Source organism: Macaca mulatta, chromosome 10 (genome assembly GCF_049350105.2).
Source record: "Macaca mulatta isolate MMU2019108-1 chromosome 10, T2T-MMU8v2.0, whole genome shotgun sequence".
Lineage (NCBI taxonomy): Eukaryota > Metazoa > Chordata > Mammalia > Primates > Cercopithecidae > Macaca > Macaca mulatta.
In genome coordinates this window covers 66,409,610-66,427,615 of record NC_133415.1, presented here as the reverse complement: position 1 = coordinate 66,427,615, position 18,006 = coordinate 66,409,610, and the positions used below count along the sequence as shown (strand labels likewise).

Genomic DNA, 18,006 nt, shown 5'->3' with positions numbered 1-18,006 from the left:
AGAAAGAAGATAAAAATCAGTTATAGTCCTACTTTTAGAGATAAAATTGTAGAACTTCTTTTTCTTCTGTACTGTTTTCCATAATTGGTATTATACTGTACATATAACTTTATATCCAGCTTCTTCATTCACTGAAAGTAAGTCATAAGTATTTCCCACATGCTATTAAAAACTTTTCATAAACATGACTTTAACAGCTGCATCAGGAACTATCCTGTGGATATACTATCATTTACTTTGTAGTTCTCTTGTTTTTATTTATTTGGGCTGTCTGGTTTTTTAGTATTAAGTAGATTATTTTCCTAGAATAAATTCCTAGAAGTGAGGTTACTGGGTTAAAGGGTCAATGGGTATGGATTATTGTAAGGCTCTGTGATATAAATGGCCAAATTGCTTTCTAAAAGGTATTAGTGAATAATAAATAGCGTTGCCTGTGGTGGAAAACAAATCTGGAAAAGTAGGTTGGTTTAGACAATAAAAGGCTTTTTATGCTCTCTGTTAATAAATACGGACTTTATCTTGTAATTGCTTGGGAATTGTTAAAGACTTAATCTTGGGAGTTATAGGAGATTTTGAGAGTAAATGAGGAGGAATAGATTTGAAATACACGTTTAAGGAGGAATTGGCAGGGCTTAGAAAACTAGGTGTGACTGGGAAACAGTTGACCAGCAGTATCTTTCATATTCATTGATGTGCTAGTTAACCATCCAGAGAGAACTAAGACAACTTGTTAAACCAAGGAGAAATTTTTCACATTTAGCTTATTGTTTGGTTAATATGCTGTTTCTTGAAGAGTAGAATACTAAAAATATTCTTCACCTTGAAATAAAAATTAGATGTATAATTTAGTATAATTTACATAAAGTGAAATTCACCCTTTTTAGTGTAAGTTCTGGAAGTTTTGACATATATATACACATATATAAACATACACATACATATATAGTTGTGTAACTACAGCCACAGTCAAAATATAGAATAATTCCTTCATACAAAAAAATTCCTCATTAATCCCTCCTCCTGTCCCCAACAACCACTGATCTGTTTTTTGTCTCTATAGTTTTACCTTTGCCATGTAAGTGGAACTGTACATTGATACACTTTGAGTCTAGCTTCTTTTCACTTAGCATAAGGCATTTGTGCCTCAGCAATTCTATTTTATTGCTGAATTTTATTCCATTCCCCAATGGAGAGATATGTTTTATTTTATTATTTATTTATGTATTTATTTTTCTGGGTTAAGGAGCAGAAAGTTTAATAGACAAAAAAGAGAAAGCTTCCTCATGCTGAGAAAACAGGTCGCCCAAGAGAGGGTCTCCCTGGAGAGGTATATTTTAATTTTTTCTTGTCTCAGTGGAGGATGAGGCAGAATATTAGAAGGATTTTTTTCCTCTTTCTAATGCTCATAAATCCTTGAAACAGTCATTTTCTCTGCCTTAGATAAAACTAATAGATACAACTTACTATTGCATAATTGATAGATTACAGTACAGTATAAACAACTTTTATATGCACTGGGAAACAAAAAAATTTTGTGACTTGCTTTATTGCTATGGTCTGGAATTGAACTTGCAATGTCTCCAAGGTATGCCTGTATATACTAGGAAAAGGGACGTATTTTAGGACAAAACCTATGGCTTGCCTCATAGGCCCCAGTTTCTTCATTGCAGATTTTGATTTATGGCTGCAGGTGATGGTTGTGCCTAGGAGAATGGTAGGAGGTAGTGTAATTGAATCTTACAGTGTTAAGAGAGCTGTTACCCTTCTCTTTGCTGTTGGTATGTCTTTGCTATTTAACCACTTAACAGTCATGTGGAGAAAGAAGAGATACACGTTAAATTGTTAGGTTTGTTTTTAATTCGTAGTTTTGATTATCAGAGAACAAATGGAAATTACTGTTTCAAATCACTTTTAAGCTGTCTGGTTTCTTTATCCATAACATTCTGTTACCCAAAGATTTCAATAAAAATTGGCCACATTGGGAACTAGAAAGAGTAGAAGAAACTGTAATCAGATTTTCTGGTTAATAATGTAAGAGTCTGATTAGTGCATAGAAGGCCTTATGTGTGTTGTTTTAATCAATCCTCTTGAGTTAGCAGTATGATAATTCACATTTTACAGATGATGAAGCTGAGGATTAAAGAAGTAAGCTAACTTGCCCAAGTTACAAGATTTTAGTAAGTCTGATTCAACCCTGTGTTACACTTTCTTCTCTGGTTAAAAAGGTCTTCTGAGGTTAAATGTTACAAATTCTGTTTTTGAGAAGAACACAGCCAGTTTAAAAATATATATATTCAGTATTTGACTTGCTCAGTTTTCCCTGTTAATTGTAAAATCAGAAATAGCCTTGTGTGTAGTATTGTTACATAAAATGAAGTTATCTTTATTGATGTTACGTAAACCTTGTATTTTAAATCCATTATTTCACTTCTTCCCAAATAACTAGGCTTTTGTTTCTCAAGGAATTTAAAAAAAAAAAAAAAAACTCTTGTTATGCCATCTGTAAGAATTAAGGTCTTTGCTTAAAGTCAAGCCCCCCCGCTTTTTTTTTTTTGGAGACAAGGTCTTTCTCTGTTGCTCAGGCTGGAGTGCAGTGGTGTGATCTTGGCTCACTGCATTCTCCACCTCCTGGGCCCAAGTGATCCTCCCTCATCATCCTGAGTAGCTGGGACTACAGGCATGTGCTGCCACACCTGGCTAAGTCAAGCCCTCTTGTATGAAACTTTATGATGATCCTTCATTTTGGTTGTTTTGACTCTTTCCAAATTAACACTCAGAATAAGTACTTTTAAAAAAAAAAGTTTATCTGAATTTCTCCCAGGATTTCTTCCTTGCCCTCAGAAATAGTTAACCATAGTTAATTGTAGTAAACTAGAATTGAAGTCTTTACCCTTGGAGGCATTATTCTTTTTTTTTTTTCTTTTTTTTCCTCTTTGAGTGACTTTGATATTAGAGGCATTAGTCTGTCATTGTGTACGTGATAACTGAGTTTCCTGATGACAGCAGTCATCAATAAAGCTAAATAATACATTGTTTTCTGAGGCAGAAAACTATGAAATATGGTCAATAAATTTGTTTACTCCAGACATACTACTTTGGTATTAAGAGAGTTAATTTTATGTGTTACTTTATATCAAACTATTTACAATTTGTAGCCACACTTGGTAGTGATTACCATACTACACAGTGCAGAAAAGGAACGTTTTCACCTTATGTCAAGTGCTGATTCACTGAGCACAAGACCAGTATATAATGTACTGTTCCCTACTTGCTTTTTTTCTCTTGCACAGTGTATGACCATACCCTCCTTTCCCCTCCAGCCATGTTTCACCTTTAAATATTGAAGACCTCAAAATCATCTTTGGAGAAAGGCATAGGCCACAGACTGTTTCTGTGCTTCTGGGTTCTTTTCTTCTAGGCATGTCCTAAACCTTGGCAAAATAAATTTCTAACTTGATTGAGACCTGTCTCTGATACTTTTGGTTTACAGAATTCCCCTGTGTCCTGGAATGTTCCCTTGAGTTATCCCACCTTTCCAGACTTAACCAATGTACACTTTACATTTATTGATTGATGTCTGCTTGTAACTTCGGCCCCCCCTAAAATGTGTAAAGTCAGTCTGTCACACAGCCACCTTGGGCACATGTTCTCAGGACCGCCTAAGGCTATGTCATCAGCATGTCCTTAAGGCTGGCAAAATAAACTCTAAATTGAGGGGAATAAAAAGGAACATTTGGCCGGGCGCGGGTGACTCACACCTGTAATCCCAGCACTTTGGGAGGCCAAGCTGGGCAGATCACAAGGTCAGGAGATCGAGACCATCCTGGCTAACATGGTGAAACTCCATCTCTACTAAAAATACAAAAAAAAATTAGCCGGGCATGGTGGCGGGCACCTGTAGTCCCAGCTACTCGGGAGGCTGAGGCAGGAGAATGGTGTGAACCCAGTAGGCGGAGCTTGGAGTGAGCCGAGATCGTGCCACTGCACTCCAACCTGGGCGACAGAGCGGGACTCTGTCTCAAAAAAAAAAAAAAAAAAAGGAACATTTGTATCATCACGGAAAGTTCTGTTTGACAGCAGGGCTCTCTAGAACAGTGGGACGAAGGATTTTAGTAAGTCATGACTTCGTGGTGGTGGTGGTGGTGGTGGTGGGGAGAGTGTCTTAGCACTCATTTACATATGGTCACCTGTATCCTCTTTTTCAGTATGTTGACTAGTCCAGAACTACTATTTACCCTCTCCAGAAAATAAACTCCAGAATTGCAGAGGTAAGGGGCTGGCAGCAGGATGATGTTCAGGAGGGAGTCTAGGGATCTCAGTGCTTCTCAGACCAATTTCACTCTTCCTTATTTGAACTTCCATATTTTTTCTCCTTGTCCTGGTGGATTTATGTTCTTTTTCTTTTTAATCCCATTTTTATACTTTAAGTGGAGTTTTGGTAGGGAGATGTATATATTCAACCCCCAACCTTCCCTCCCCGCCTTGTTTTTTTTTTTTTTTTTTTTTTTTTTTTGAGGCAGTCTTGCTTTGTTGCCCAGGCTGGAGTGCAGTGGCATGATCTCTGCTCACTGCAACCTTCGCCTCCCGGGTTCAAATGATTCTCCTGCCTCAGCCTCCTGAGTAGCTGGGATTCCAGGCACATGCCACCATGCTCAGGTAATTTTTTAATTTTTAGTAGACACAGGGTTTTACCATGTTAGCCAGGCTGCTTTCCTGACCTCAAGTGATCTGCCCACCTCAGGCTCCCAAAGTTTTGAGATTATAGGCGTGAGCCGCAACCCCCAGCCCAGTTCCGCATCTTAATATAGGACCTGTGAGACCCTGAACACTTCTGTGAAGCAGAAATGTGCTGAAGAACTTGTCACTCTCATTTTATTTGTTGTCTCAGCATTATTGTTCCGAGGCATCAGTTATAGCAGCCAAAAGCCCAAATATTTTGTCATTAGCCATTTTGTTTCTGTTGGCCCTTGTGCAAGGCATGGTGTAAATAAAGTAGAATCGCGAACCCAGTTTTTAACTCCCCAACTCCTTGGAGAAGTTGGTAGAAGTAGGTAGATTGAGAAAGACGCTGATGACATTTTTGCCAGTTTGAAAATTTGTATTTGTCTGCAGTATCCTACATTCAAATATTTCATACTTTACCTTAGAAAAATAATTTTCTTAATTAATAATTTTCTGAGGTAGTTAAAATAGCTTTCATCCTGTTTTCTCTATTAATAATAAGGATCATGTGAAGTTTAGTTGACGTTAATTTTGTAGCCAAGGTCAGGTGTCTTACTTGAGTTTAGTAGTACGGAAAAAGACCACCATTTCTGATATTTTTTGGTTTAGGAGGGACTGCTGTAAGCCGTCATTGCATTTAGCTTTTGGACTGGTTCAGTTGTTTACAAAACTCAAATTAGAAAAATTTAATGCTCACGTTTCAAAGGTTACTATCCGTGTGCTAGAATTGAGAGAATTGTTTTTTTAAGTTGTGTTCTGTCGTTTGCAACTGTAAAATACCCAGTTTTCTATATTTTTTGTAACGTTTACTTCACTCTGTGAGTAGTAACATTTTTAAAGAAGCTTACACTGAGTGATTCTTAAGTATACAGGCAGGGCCTCAGATGTATTGATTTAATCTCTGAATCATTATTTTACAAAAGCTGTGCCAGAGGAGACTCAGACAGATTTGAGAACAAGTTAAAAACTGGTAGTCTAGCGAGATAAAATGCTGTGAACCATACTTTTAACAGCTACTTTTTGACATGGGGGTGGAGCTCTAAGAGCAACTGTTCTCCAGTGGTCACTGGAGAAACTGAAGTTGTGGATAACATATCTTTTTAAGGTAATCACAAAGCTCTTGTTATGATAGCAGTCTATTTTTACTCTCAAGATTTTCCTTCCCATTTGTGCAGCAAACTTGGTGCTATGTTCAGAGTATCCTTTAATGGTCTTTATTGTTAAAACTGCGTACTTGAATATCAGTACCTCTTAGAAAATTTTTTAAGTAAAAACAATTTGATTTTGCTTTTTAAAAAATAAAGTTTAGGTGTCTTGACAAATGAGCAATTAAATGTAATAACCTAACATTTTAGAGAAATACTAGGGTTTGGCATGGTGGCTCACACCTGTAATCCCAGCACTTTGGGAAGCTGAGGCAGGAGGATCACTTGAGGCCAGGAGTTCGAGACCAGCCTGAGCAACATAACGAGACCCTGTTTCTACAAAAAAAATTTAAAAATTAGCCAGGTGTGGTGGTGGTTGCTGGTAGTCCCAACTACTCTGGATGCTGAGGTAAGAGGATTGCTTGAGCCCAGGAGATTGAGGCTGCAGTGAGCCATGATTGTGTCTCTACACTCCAGCTAGGGCAACAGAGCAAGACCCTGTCCCTCAAAAAACAACACAGAAATACTAAAAGAATGGGACTGATAGGAAAGGATCTTTTAGATAAAAAGATAGTGAATAGTGTAAAGCAGATAATTCTGTATATTAGTGTTACAGCCACTTTTGTTTTAAGATTCACCATGATGTTGCTTTGTGATAACAAATCATCCAAAATGAATACAGGAACTCTTAACTATTATCATAGATAAACTGTTATTTAGTATAATTGACTTTTTTTTTGGCAATCCTGTATATTTCATTTTATTTGAAACACTGTTTCCAGAAAGGGCCCATAGGCTTTGCCAGGAGTCCATGGCACACCCAAAAAATGCTTTGACTTTGGGCCTACTAGTATTGGTAAAATACAATACTCTTATCACTACTGCTTCATTATAAAAATTATTCCTGTAGGCAAGGAAGCCTATATAGCAATGAGCTACAATTTTATTCTGTTTCATGAAATTTCAAAGCAATCTTAGTGATCATCACCTGAAGCTTAGTGTAAATACAGACTCTCAGACTCTACCCCCAGATATTCTGAGTCAGTCTTTAAAATCTGCAGGTGATTCCTATGCACATGAAAGTTAGATAATAACTGATCTAGTCCACTCCCCTAAGTACAGTTAAAGGAACAAATTTAATTCAGAGATAGTGACTTGCCTAAGGTGACCACATAGCTAGTTAGTAGAGGAATGTGGATGGATTGTTACTCTCATGATTTTTGTGCTTTAAGATATCTTCTTCTGGTCTCTGCGATGTTAATGAATTGCAGTTACTTTAATCATTATCTTCTTTCCATCCTACTAATCTTTACCCCAGATTTTCAGTACACCCACTAGAGGCAAAGACGTAACAGAGCTACTAGGTTATTGAGAGGAAATACACAGGCACTAGGAGAATGGAGTTTAGAAGAAGGTCAGAGCCCTGGGCAGTGTTGAGCTGGGCTTTAGGGTTCATATTCCGTGCTCTCTCAGTCTGCCTCATGGTTTTAGTTTTACTGTATAAAAATCATTTTCAAGAACCTAGGGACTGCAGCCAGGCATGGTGGCTCACGCCTATAATCCCAGCACTTTGGGAGGCCAAGGCAGGCAGATGACTTGAGCCCAGGAGTCCAAGACCAGTCTGGGCAACATGGCAAAACCTCGTCTTTATAAAAAATACAAAAATTAGCTGGGTGTGGTGGCATGTACCTCTAGTCCCAGCTATTTAGGAGGCTGAGGTGGGAGGATTGCTTGAGCCCAGGAGGTCAGGGCTGCAGTGAGCCATGATCACACCACTGCACTCCAGCCTGGGTGACACAGAGAGACCTTATCTCAAAAAAAAAAAAAAAAAAAAAAAAAAGAATCTAGGAACCAGTTATTTAATCTTTATTTCTTTTATCTCAGTGCTATTTCAAGGATGTGGTAAGTAAACCATAGTATAGTAAATTTAAGTATATTCACTAAATCTAACATATACTATACCTTGTGGGGTTTTTTATTATTTTTGCAGGCAAAATTTAGTATATAGTGTTACTAGTCATGAAGAGCCATACTACTCTAATATCAAAGCCACCACAGTGGAGAAATAAGGAAAGTGAGCATTTGGCATTATTAATTAGCCTCCTGATCACCATACCAACTCCTTCCTTTCCACCTCCCCTCTCCCAGTCCAGTGATTATCAGCTACAATTGATTGCACCTATGCAGTGTCAGCACCCATCACTTCCTCCTTAGTGCTGCTGCCACTACCCTAGCAAAGGCCTTTTGCACCTCTTGCCTTGCTTGCTGAATTAGCCTTTTAGCTGGAGTGCCTACTATAATTCTCTTCCTCTTCTTGTTCTCTTATGCACGACTTCATGTATTTTCCCAAAGCACAACCCTGTTCCTCTTACTCTTTTTAAAAATATCCAGTCTCCAAACCCCTGAACCTTCTGTTGGAGGCCTTTTCCATCTCAACCCGATGTGAGTCTCCAGTTTCCTTCTCCCTCATCTTCCTCTCATGTTGTATTTGCTGGGTTCTCTTTGTCAGGAGCAGTCTTTTCATCCTTTCAGTCCCATTGTTTTAGAATGCTTTTAAGTCAGCATGAAACTCTACCTGATGACCTTTCTGTTTAAGCTACTTTCTTTAAATTCCCTTCCACTGGAGTTTATCAAGGAATAATGTATATTCTGCCAAGTTTTGAAGCTTTATATGTGCTGTCCTTATCTTCTCCATAAGTCAAACTAATGATTCATCTGACTCATCTTTGATTTTTTTTCAAGGTAACACAATAATGAATAAGACAGACACGGTTTATCTTAAGGAACTTACAGTCTTTAAGAACTTGTAGCCTTCTTAAGGAGATGATACTAAGTAATTTTAAAGATAGAGCATTGAAGTGGTGGGAGGTGTTGTGTGGTAGAGATCCATGATCTTATGGGAGCATGTGATACTGGTTTTGATGCAGAAGACTTTTCTACATAGTGGGAATTGATCTGACTTCTAAAGAGTATTAGCCAAAGAACTGTAGGGAAGTGTTATCTAGGTAGGGTGTATTGTATGAGCAAAGGCCCTGAAGTGGGTGGGAGCATGGCAAATACAAATGACTGAAAGAAAGCCAGGGTAGTGAAATTGCAGAGTGTGTGGTCTATAAGATAAGGCTAACGAGGTAGGTACAGCCAGGTGGAGCATATTAAACATTAAATTGCAGAGTGTGTGGTCTATAAGAGAAGGCTAAAGAGGTAGGTACAGCCAGATGGAGCCCATTATTGGGCTGGGGATGGTGGCTCATACCTGTAATCTCAGCACTTTGGGAGGCCAAGGCAGGACGATAGTTTGAGGCCAGAAGTTTGAGACCAGCCTAGACAACATAGTGAGAACTTGTCTCTACAAAGAAATTTAAAAAATTAGCTGGGCATGGTTGCTTATGCTTATAGTCCCAGTCCTCAGGAAGCTGAGGTGGGAGGAGCACTTGAGCCCAGGCATGTGAGGCTGCAATTTGCTATGATCATGCCGCTGCAGTCCAGCCTGGGTGACAAAGTGACACCCTATCTCAAAAAAAAAAAAAAATTGCTATTTTTTACCTTCAGATCCATGGAAAGCCACTGGACTGTTTTAAGTATGGTGATCAGATTCATGTTTATGTAGAGGATGAATTGGAGGGTAAAGGTGATGGGCAGTTGGTATGGGCAATCTTGTTGTATTAGAACTGCAATAACAAATTAAATTCAAAATCTCAGTGACTTAACACAGTAAAGATTTGTCTCTGTCACACACAGTCCAGAAGGGTTGGGCAGCCTTCTTCCATTGTGAAGTATGCCTACCAAGGTCATCTTGGTGGGAGAAAGAAGAGCTTTAAGATCACTTTTTTTAAGTTTTATTTAATTTTTGATGTTTTAAAAATCATTTTATTGTGGTAGGATTCACATCTAAAAAGCTGTATGTATTTAGTATATTTAAAGATCACTTTTAAAGGACCAGGACTGGAAGTAGTTTACATAACTGGGCCCAGCTTGGCTGTGCAGAACTCGGTCATATAGCCTACGCAGCTTGCCAGGAAGGCTGGGGAATGCAGTCTTTGCTGTTCAGCCAAGAAGAGAAAACAGTATGATGTATACATATCCTAATCTATCTCCTCTACAGCCACTTGAGAAGTTACAGCAGGCTGGGTAAGAGGCAGTGGGAGCTTGGACTGAGGGTGAAATGAGATGAATGTCTCAGAGAAAGATGAAAATCCAAAGAGTAAGGGAATGGAGGAGTTGTTAAGAACGTCTCTTAGGCTTGGAGCCTTATGTGACTAGAAGGGTGGTGATAGCTACTGAGAAAGGAAGACTGGTTAGAAATGGACCAGCTTGCTTTTTATTTTAGACATGTTGTGCATCACATGCCTTTGAGACATAACAACTGGAGATGTGAGATAGGAAATTGAATGTAAAGACTAGAAGCTCAGAAGAGCAGAAGTCTGAACAACATGTCAGTTTTGGCTTAGATGATTGAAAGCTTGAGCTTGGGTAAAGTCTCTGAGGAAGAATGCAGAGTTCGTCCTTTCCTTCCATGTTGCCGTCAGCCTCTGCTTTCTGCCGCGTTGTCCTACCACCCCCACCCCTTCACCTCAGCTGATCTTTTGGAGGTCCCTAGATCCCTTTTTCTTGTCCTTAGGTGGTTCCCTTTGGAACTCCCCGTTATAGCTATTCTGAATTGTTAGTAGTAGTAGATTGAAGGAGTGCCCTCAAACCCATCCTACTCCTGCGCTATACTTCATAGAGAAAATAGAATCTTTCAGACACAATTTTTGGCAGTATATCTTCCTTCCACCTCAAAACTGTCATTTTCTCTTCCTCCTTATTTCAGAGAAAAAAATGTGTATCTTTTTCTTAGACTGACTCTCCCATCTGTGCCGTGGATCTTAACCATTTCTTTAGATCTCTGACATTGTTAATTGTATGAATTAAGATTATCTCCTCTGGAATTGCTTGAACCCAGGAGGTGGAGGTTGCAGTGAGCCGAGATTGTACCACTGCACTCCAGCCTGGGTGACAGGAGCGAACCTCCATCTCAAAAAAAAAAAAAAAAAAAAAAAAAAAAGTATCTCCTCTGGAACCAAATTGCCAGAGTTCAAATCCCAATTCTGCTATTGTTTCCTCTGTAACCCTGGGCAAGTTATTTATTTTTGCTATGCCTCAGTAGAAAAAATTGCATCTTTGAGATGCAGGCCAGGCGTGGTGGCTCACGCCTGTAATCCCAGCACTTTGGGAGGCTGAGGTGGGCGGATCACGAGGTCAGGAGATTGAGACACCATCCTGGCTAACATGGTGAAACCCCGTCTCTACTAAAGATACAAAAATTAGCCGGGCATGGTGGCGGGCGCCTGTAGTCCCAGCTGCTCGGGAGGCTGAGGCAGGAGAATGGCATGAACCTGGGAGGCGGAGCTTGCAGTGAGCTGAGATCGCGCCACTGCACTCCAGCCTGGGCGACAGAGCGAGACTCCATCTCATAAAAAAAAAAAAAAAAAGATGCAAATAGTGATAGTGGCTGTCTCATAGAATTGTTTTGATTTAGAAGTATCTGGCAGTAGTAAGTCCTCAGTGTTTTGTTTTGTTTTGGCGTCAAGTTCTTAAACATCTAGAACAGTTACATCGCCCCAATCATAAGACAACTTTCATCAAGTAGCATTCAGTCTTCCCTTTTTCCTTCATTGTTAACCATCTTATGTTTTCTGTCTTTACCTCTTCAATTCCCGATGGGTCCCCAGTCCATTATGGTTGACTTCTGTCCCATTTCTCCCATCGGTTGAAATGTTCAGAGACCCAATGGCCAAAGCCTGGAGGTGTGTTTTCATTCTCTCAAATACTGCAGAATTGGATGTTGATGACTTTCCTCCTTAAAACATTCTCCCTTGCTTCTAAGATGCTGCTTTCCTCCTCCTTACTTTTTCTTCTTAGTTTTCTGATTACCTCTTTTTAGTGTCCTTGATGGGTTTTTTTGTTTTTGTTTTTTTTAATTTTTACGTACTCAATGGTGAGAAACTAGATTTGCTGCTTAATATTTGTGACCCCCTGGTGTGGGCTAGTCCAAAATATGTATTAGGTGAAGCTTTCCAACGAAATCCATGCTCGTATTTCCACTGCTGTCTGGTCATCTCCACGTAGATGTCTTGCACAATCTTCAGAGTTGATGTGTCATACTGTGCCATATTTCCTTTTCTGTTCATATATCGCGGTCTAGTCACTAATTAAGAGAATCCCGGGGCTCGTCTGATACCACTCTTCTGTGTCTCATTCAGCTATATTGATTTGACTTTGACATGTCCTTGAATTTTTCTGTTTTTAACCTCACTGCTGTAGTTCAGCGCTTTCTTCTCTGAATATTTGTAATTGTCTCAAAATTGGTTTTCTGCTTCCAGTTTCTGTGCCAGTTTCTCCTTCACAGTATTCGGTGCTAATTTCCTCAAGCACAAGTGTCTAATGGTATAAGAAACCTCCAAAGACGTCATTTCTGATAGAAAAAAAGACAAAATTCTTCCTTACTGAGGCTTTTAAGGAGCTTGTAAGTTACAGCCAGGTTTGGCTGAGATTTATCTGTTTTATAATTGCAGAATACACATTCACTTTGTTTTCAATTACTAGTAATCATTGATTTAATTTATAAATCAGAATTTAGAATGTTTGAGATGCTTGGATATTGACAGATGTATTCAAATATTGGTCGATTGAATATAAGGCTTTAAAGGTTGCCTTCATGCTTTTAGAAATTGCTTGTTGGGTCAAATGTGATTTCAACATTATGGACTAGGGAGTTGGAGGGATTGGGGTCTGTTTCTAGTTCTTCAATTTTTGTTTCTTTGAACATTTTATTCATCTGTTGCAAAATGAAGATTCTTAACTTGCTTAACATATGATACATTGTAAAGATCAGAAATATACTCTTAAAGCAGTAAAAGGTTTAAGAAAAGTGCCTTTTTAAAGTAGGAATGTGCTTAACATTGTGTAGTTATGAATTTTCTAGTCTTAATTTTGTTTCTGCCACTTTATTAGAGTGAATATTCATTTATGAACAGAAAATGTGGAGTAGATGGCATTGGAGTGTATTATTTAGAGATCTTTAATGAATGAGATGATGAAATGGCCCAGTTACCTTAATATTAAGTAAATGCTAGGATCTTAGTGTGTCTTTCTCCCAGAATTCTTGCACAGGCTTTAAAGTAACAACTTTATTTTTTATTTGTTTGTATAAATTTGTGAAGGTACAAGTGTAATTTTGCTACATGCATGGTGTAGTAGTGAAGCCGGATCTTTTAGGGTATCCATCACCCAAATAACATACATTCTACCCATTAATTAATTTCTCATCCCCCGGCTCTCCATTGTCTATTATTTCACACTCTGTCCATGTGTACACATTATTTATTTCCTATTTATAAGTGAGAATACGTGGTATTTGTTGTAACAACTTTATTGAGGTATAATTCACATACCACAAAGTATAGTTCAATTCAGTGGATTTTCAGTAGATTCACAAAGTACAGTTCAATTCAGTGGTTTTTCAGTATATTCACAGTTGTGTATGCATCACTCCTGTCAACTTCCAGAACATTTTCATTACTTCAAAAAGAAATCCCATATTCATTAGCAGTCACTCCCCATTCCCTTTTTTTCTCAACCCCTGGAAACCACTAGTCTACCTTCTGTCTATTGATTTTACCCAGTTTGAACATTGCATATAAATAGAATCATGCAATAGGTGCCTTTTCTGTCTGGCTTCTTTCACATAGCACAATGTTTGTCAAGGTTCATCCTTGTTGTAGCATGTATCGGTACCTCATTGTTTTAATGGCCAAGAAATACTCCATTGTGTGGATATACTACATCTTAAAAATCTGTTAATCACTAAGTGGACTTCAGGGTTGTTTTCACTTTTGGTCTATTTTGAATAATGCTACTATGAACATTTGTGTACAGGTGTTGGTGTGGACACATTTTCAATTCTTTTGTGTATATATACCTAAGAGTGGAATTCCTAGGTCAGGTGTTAACTTGATGTTTAACTTTTTGAGGAACTGCCAAACTGCGTGCCAAAGCAGCTGTACCGTTTTACAGTTCTACAGTGGCATATCAGGGTTTCAAGTTCTCCATGACCCCACAAACATTTGTTATTGTCCATCTTTTTTATTTTAGCCCTCCTAGTGGGTGACTCATTATGGTTTTGAAGTGAAGAGGTATCTCATTATGGTTTTGATTTGCTTTTCCCTAATCACTATTGATGTTAAGCATTTTTTCCATATCCTTGTTAACCATTTATACATCTTCTTTGGAGAACTGTCTATTTAAATCCTTTAACTGTTTTTCAATTGAAGTATTTGCCTTTTTTTATTATTGAGTTGTAAGGGTTCTTTATTCTGACAAGTTCCTTGTAGGATTTTCTGATGTTTTCTCTCATTCTGTTGGTTATCTTTATCTTATGTGCATTTTTATTTCTTAAATGATTTGACATTAATTTGGGTATCATTAATGTTTTTCCATTGTTTAGTATTTAAATTCTATTGCTTATGATTCATTTTTCCCTTTTTATTAAAAAAAATTTAGAGACGTGGTCTCCCTATGTTGCCCACACTGGTCTCAAACCCCTGAACTCAAGTGATCTTCTTGCCCTCTCCCTCTAAAGTGCTGAGACTACAGTCATAGCCACTAGACCCAGTCTAAAGATACTATTCTTGACTCAAAGCATGATTTTACCTAAGTTGACCATATGACCTGACAATTCCACTCCTAGTTTTCTACCCAAGAGAATTAAAAACATGTCCACACAAAACCTTGTACATGAGTGTTTGTAGCAGTGTTAATAGCCAAAAAGTGGAAACAACCCAAATGTCTGGCAACTGATGAATAGACAAGGAAAATGTGGGATATCCAAACAATGGAATATTATTCAACAGTAAAAAGAAAGAAAGTAACCAGGCGCTTTGTCATGCACCTGCAGTCCCAGCTATCTGAGAGGCCAAGGCAGGAGGACTGCCCAATTTTAGGAGTTCAAGGCTGTAGTGCGCTATGATCATGCCTGTCAGTAGCCACTAGGCTCCAGCCTGGGCAACATAACAAGATCCCATCTCTCATGCACCCTTTCCTGCATCAAGGCTGAACATTCCAGATACTTCACAGCTCCCACCTGCTTAGCCAGGGAGGGGCCTTGCTGAGGAGTCATTGGCACTCGGCTCTGCTCCTTCAGCTTCTTCACTGTCTCACAGTCACTCCACAGGTCCCTTTTGGTGCCTACCAGCATAGCAGATACATTGAGGCAGTGATGGGAGACCTCTGGGTACCACTTATGCCTCACATTGGCATAAAAGGATGGGTTGCCAGTGGGAAAAAAAAAAATGACAAAGGTATTGGTCTGGGGACAGGAGAACATTTGCAGTTGGTCATATTCCTCCTCTTGGCCCGTGGTGTCCCACAGGTTCAGGCTGATGATTTGGGCATCCACAGACGTCTGGGTGCAATAGTTGTCAAAGACATTGGGGATATACTCCTTAGGAAAGGCGTTTGTTGTATAACTGATGGGGAGGCAGGCTTTGCCTACAGCCACATCTCCTACAATCACACATTTGATCGTCTGTGTTCTTCCCTTAGTCTGATCATCCTCCAGTGCTGTTCAACCATGACTGGCAGAGCCTCCTGAGCATCTCTTGTTGGGCTTTATAATTCTTGCTTTAGAAAAGCTAACATGCAAAACAAAGTAGTTAATGAAGCATTAAAAATTATGGATATAGTAAAGTTAATGTAAATAGCAAATTCCTCAAGATGAAAAAATTAAAAACTGGTTTAAGGTCTTGTGCTATCAAAATCTTGTTTAACTATGCTTTGTCCCAGAATAGCAAGTATAACATAGTGAAAAGTTATTTTTCTGGTCAGTATAATCCCGAATTAAGCTACCCTCTTTATTATAGCAGTAGACATTTTCTTATTTATTCTAATCTTAGTTTAAAATTTGGAATTTTTAAGTGAAATTTTAATGGCAGGTGACTAATACTGAATATTGATCACATAATTTTGAAATGTGAGTAGAGCAAAGACCTCTTAATCTTTTTTTTAGTTAGGGAAAGAGATGCTGTAGGGATGAAAATTTCCCAATCTAGCAGCTATGACCGGCTACTGTGTATTACGAAAGGAATTTTAGGTGTCCTCAGCATACAGACTGGGAAGATGATCTGCCTGTGGTCAAGGCTCTAAGCAACCTGTATAAGAAGAAAATAACCCAGCACCTTAGGAAACACTTCTTTTAAAATTCTAGGGTAGGAGAGGCTGCTATAGTTGAATGTTTCTTTACCCCTGTGCGGTAGTGATGAGTGGCATATATTTGTGATCTTTTAAAAAGTTTGATGTCTGAAATTAGTAGTGATTACAGCTCAAATTTCTAGTTTTAATTAGATGATATACCTGTAAAATGTTAAATATATGCCAATCTATAAGCAGAATTTAGTGTTTTACGTTTGGCACATAAAAATTGTAAGTCTTTTTCTCATGTATTTTCTCATCATAGGCCTCAGGAGTGCAAGTAGCTGATGAAGTATGTCGCATTTTTTATGACATGAAAGTTCGTAAATGTTCCACACCAGAAGAAATCAAGAAAAGAAAGAAGGCTGTCATTTTTTGTCTCAGTGCAGACAAAAAGTGCATCATTGTAGAAGAAGGCAAAGAGATCTTGGTTGGAGATGTTGGTGTAACCATAACTGATCCTTTCAAGCATTTCGTGGGAATGCTTCCTGAAAAAGATTGTCGCTATGCTTTGTATGATGCAAGCTTTGAAACAAAAGAATCCAGAAAAGAAGAGTTGATGTTTTTTTTGTGGTAAGCATGTTAGAAATACTGAGCCTCTGTAAAACTTATTTTGTTAGCACTTGGAAAACCAGTTCCAGCACCAAAGTAATTTTTATTCAAACTATTTGCAGTTGGTATTTTTTATTTATAGGTTTCATAATGTTACCAGGGCTGATGTTTATGGGACCAAAACTAAATTTTGACTGTTTTCTGTCTACTTGCTATATGACTTTTAGTAATTGATTGTGGGGTGGGTGTGTGTGTGTGTGTGTGTGTGATGGGGAAAGGACAGGAGGCATCCTCTAAATGTACTGCTTTTATAAGCTAAAATTTCCTACTTCTTTTAACTTTCTTACTATAAGCCAAACCCCTACTTTTCCAACGAGCTGTGCCAGGAACCAGCCTTCTGCTCTTTTAAATATATACCCTTTCCTTGTGCCTCTGTGGCCTGCTACTTTTGAAGAAGTTGGTACCATTCCCTCCCTGCTATAATTCACTCTACATTTGTCCTGTTTCGTAGTGCAGTCACTAGCCACATGTGGCTATTTAAATTATTTAAAATTAAAAATTCAGTTTGTTAGCTGAATGAATTACCACATTTCAGATGCTCAGTAGCCACATCTGACTGGTGGCCACCTTATTGAGTAGCACAGATACAGAACATTTCCATCACTGCAGAAAACTGTTGGTCAGTGTTACTCTAGATAGTGAAACAGTGCTATAAAGTTATTTTTATGGCCTTTTTCTTGAAATGTTGTTTAATTATTCTGGTCTTTTCAGGTAAGTCAGTATTTGAGATGCAGCTTTAGAAAAAGTTACACCTGGATCTCTCATTTATTGAATATTATACTACATTCCTTGATATGGCCAGGAATACAATTCTTTAGTTTCCAAGGGGAGGGAGAAATGGTAACACCACCTGATTTTTTTTTTTTTTTTTTAGAGGGACAAGGATTCTCTTGATACTTTGGCCTGAGTCGGGGCAAGGCAGGGAGGGACTTAGCTTTTAGCTGTGTGCCATCAATAGTTTGGAGTGTAAGGGATATGGGAGTAGGAGATGCAGAGGATTGAGGTTTAAAAAGGAAGATACTCGAGGTCACACCTCACTTCTATTTCAGTAAGCTTTTACTGCACTTGATTAAACTAAGTTGCTGTGAGGAATGCAAATATGAGGTCAGGGTGTACGTATTCAGGCAGCTTAGAGTCCATTGAAGCGGGTACGTAAGACTGAAAATTAACAAAGATTTGAATGAAGGTGCGTTTATTGAACTTTTATTTCTACTACATGCCAGCTGTTAGGGCCTGGGAAAACAGCTGTGAAGATGTTAAGTCCCTGCTCTTCTGGCATTCACAGCTGAGTGGCAGATAG

At 38.5% G+C, this 18,006-nt stretch overlaps 1 protein-coding gene across 2 annotated transcripts in view; it reads left to right on the top strand.

Annotated features, from left to right (window-relative positions):
- The window catches only part of DSTN (destrin, actin depolymerizing factor), a 35,375-nt gene that overhangs the window by 11,480 nt on the left and 5,889 nt on the right, over window positions 1-18,006 (top strand). For both annotated transcript variants that reach the window (XM_028827175.2, NM_001195492.1), the window contains exon 2: window positions 16,360-16,667. In XM_028827175.2, coding sequence (XP_028683008.2) covers window positions 16,360-16,667 — 308 coding nt within the window. The remainder of the gene's footprint in view (window positions 1-16,359; window positions 16,668-18,006) is intronic.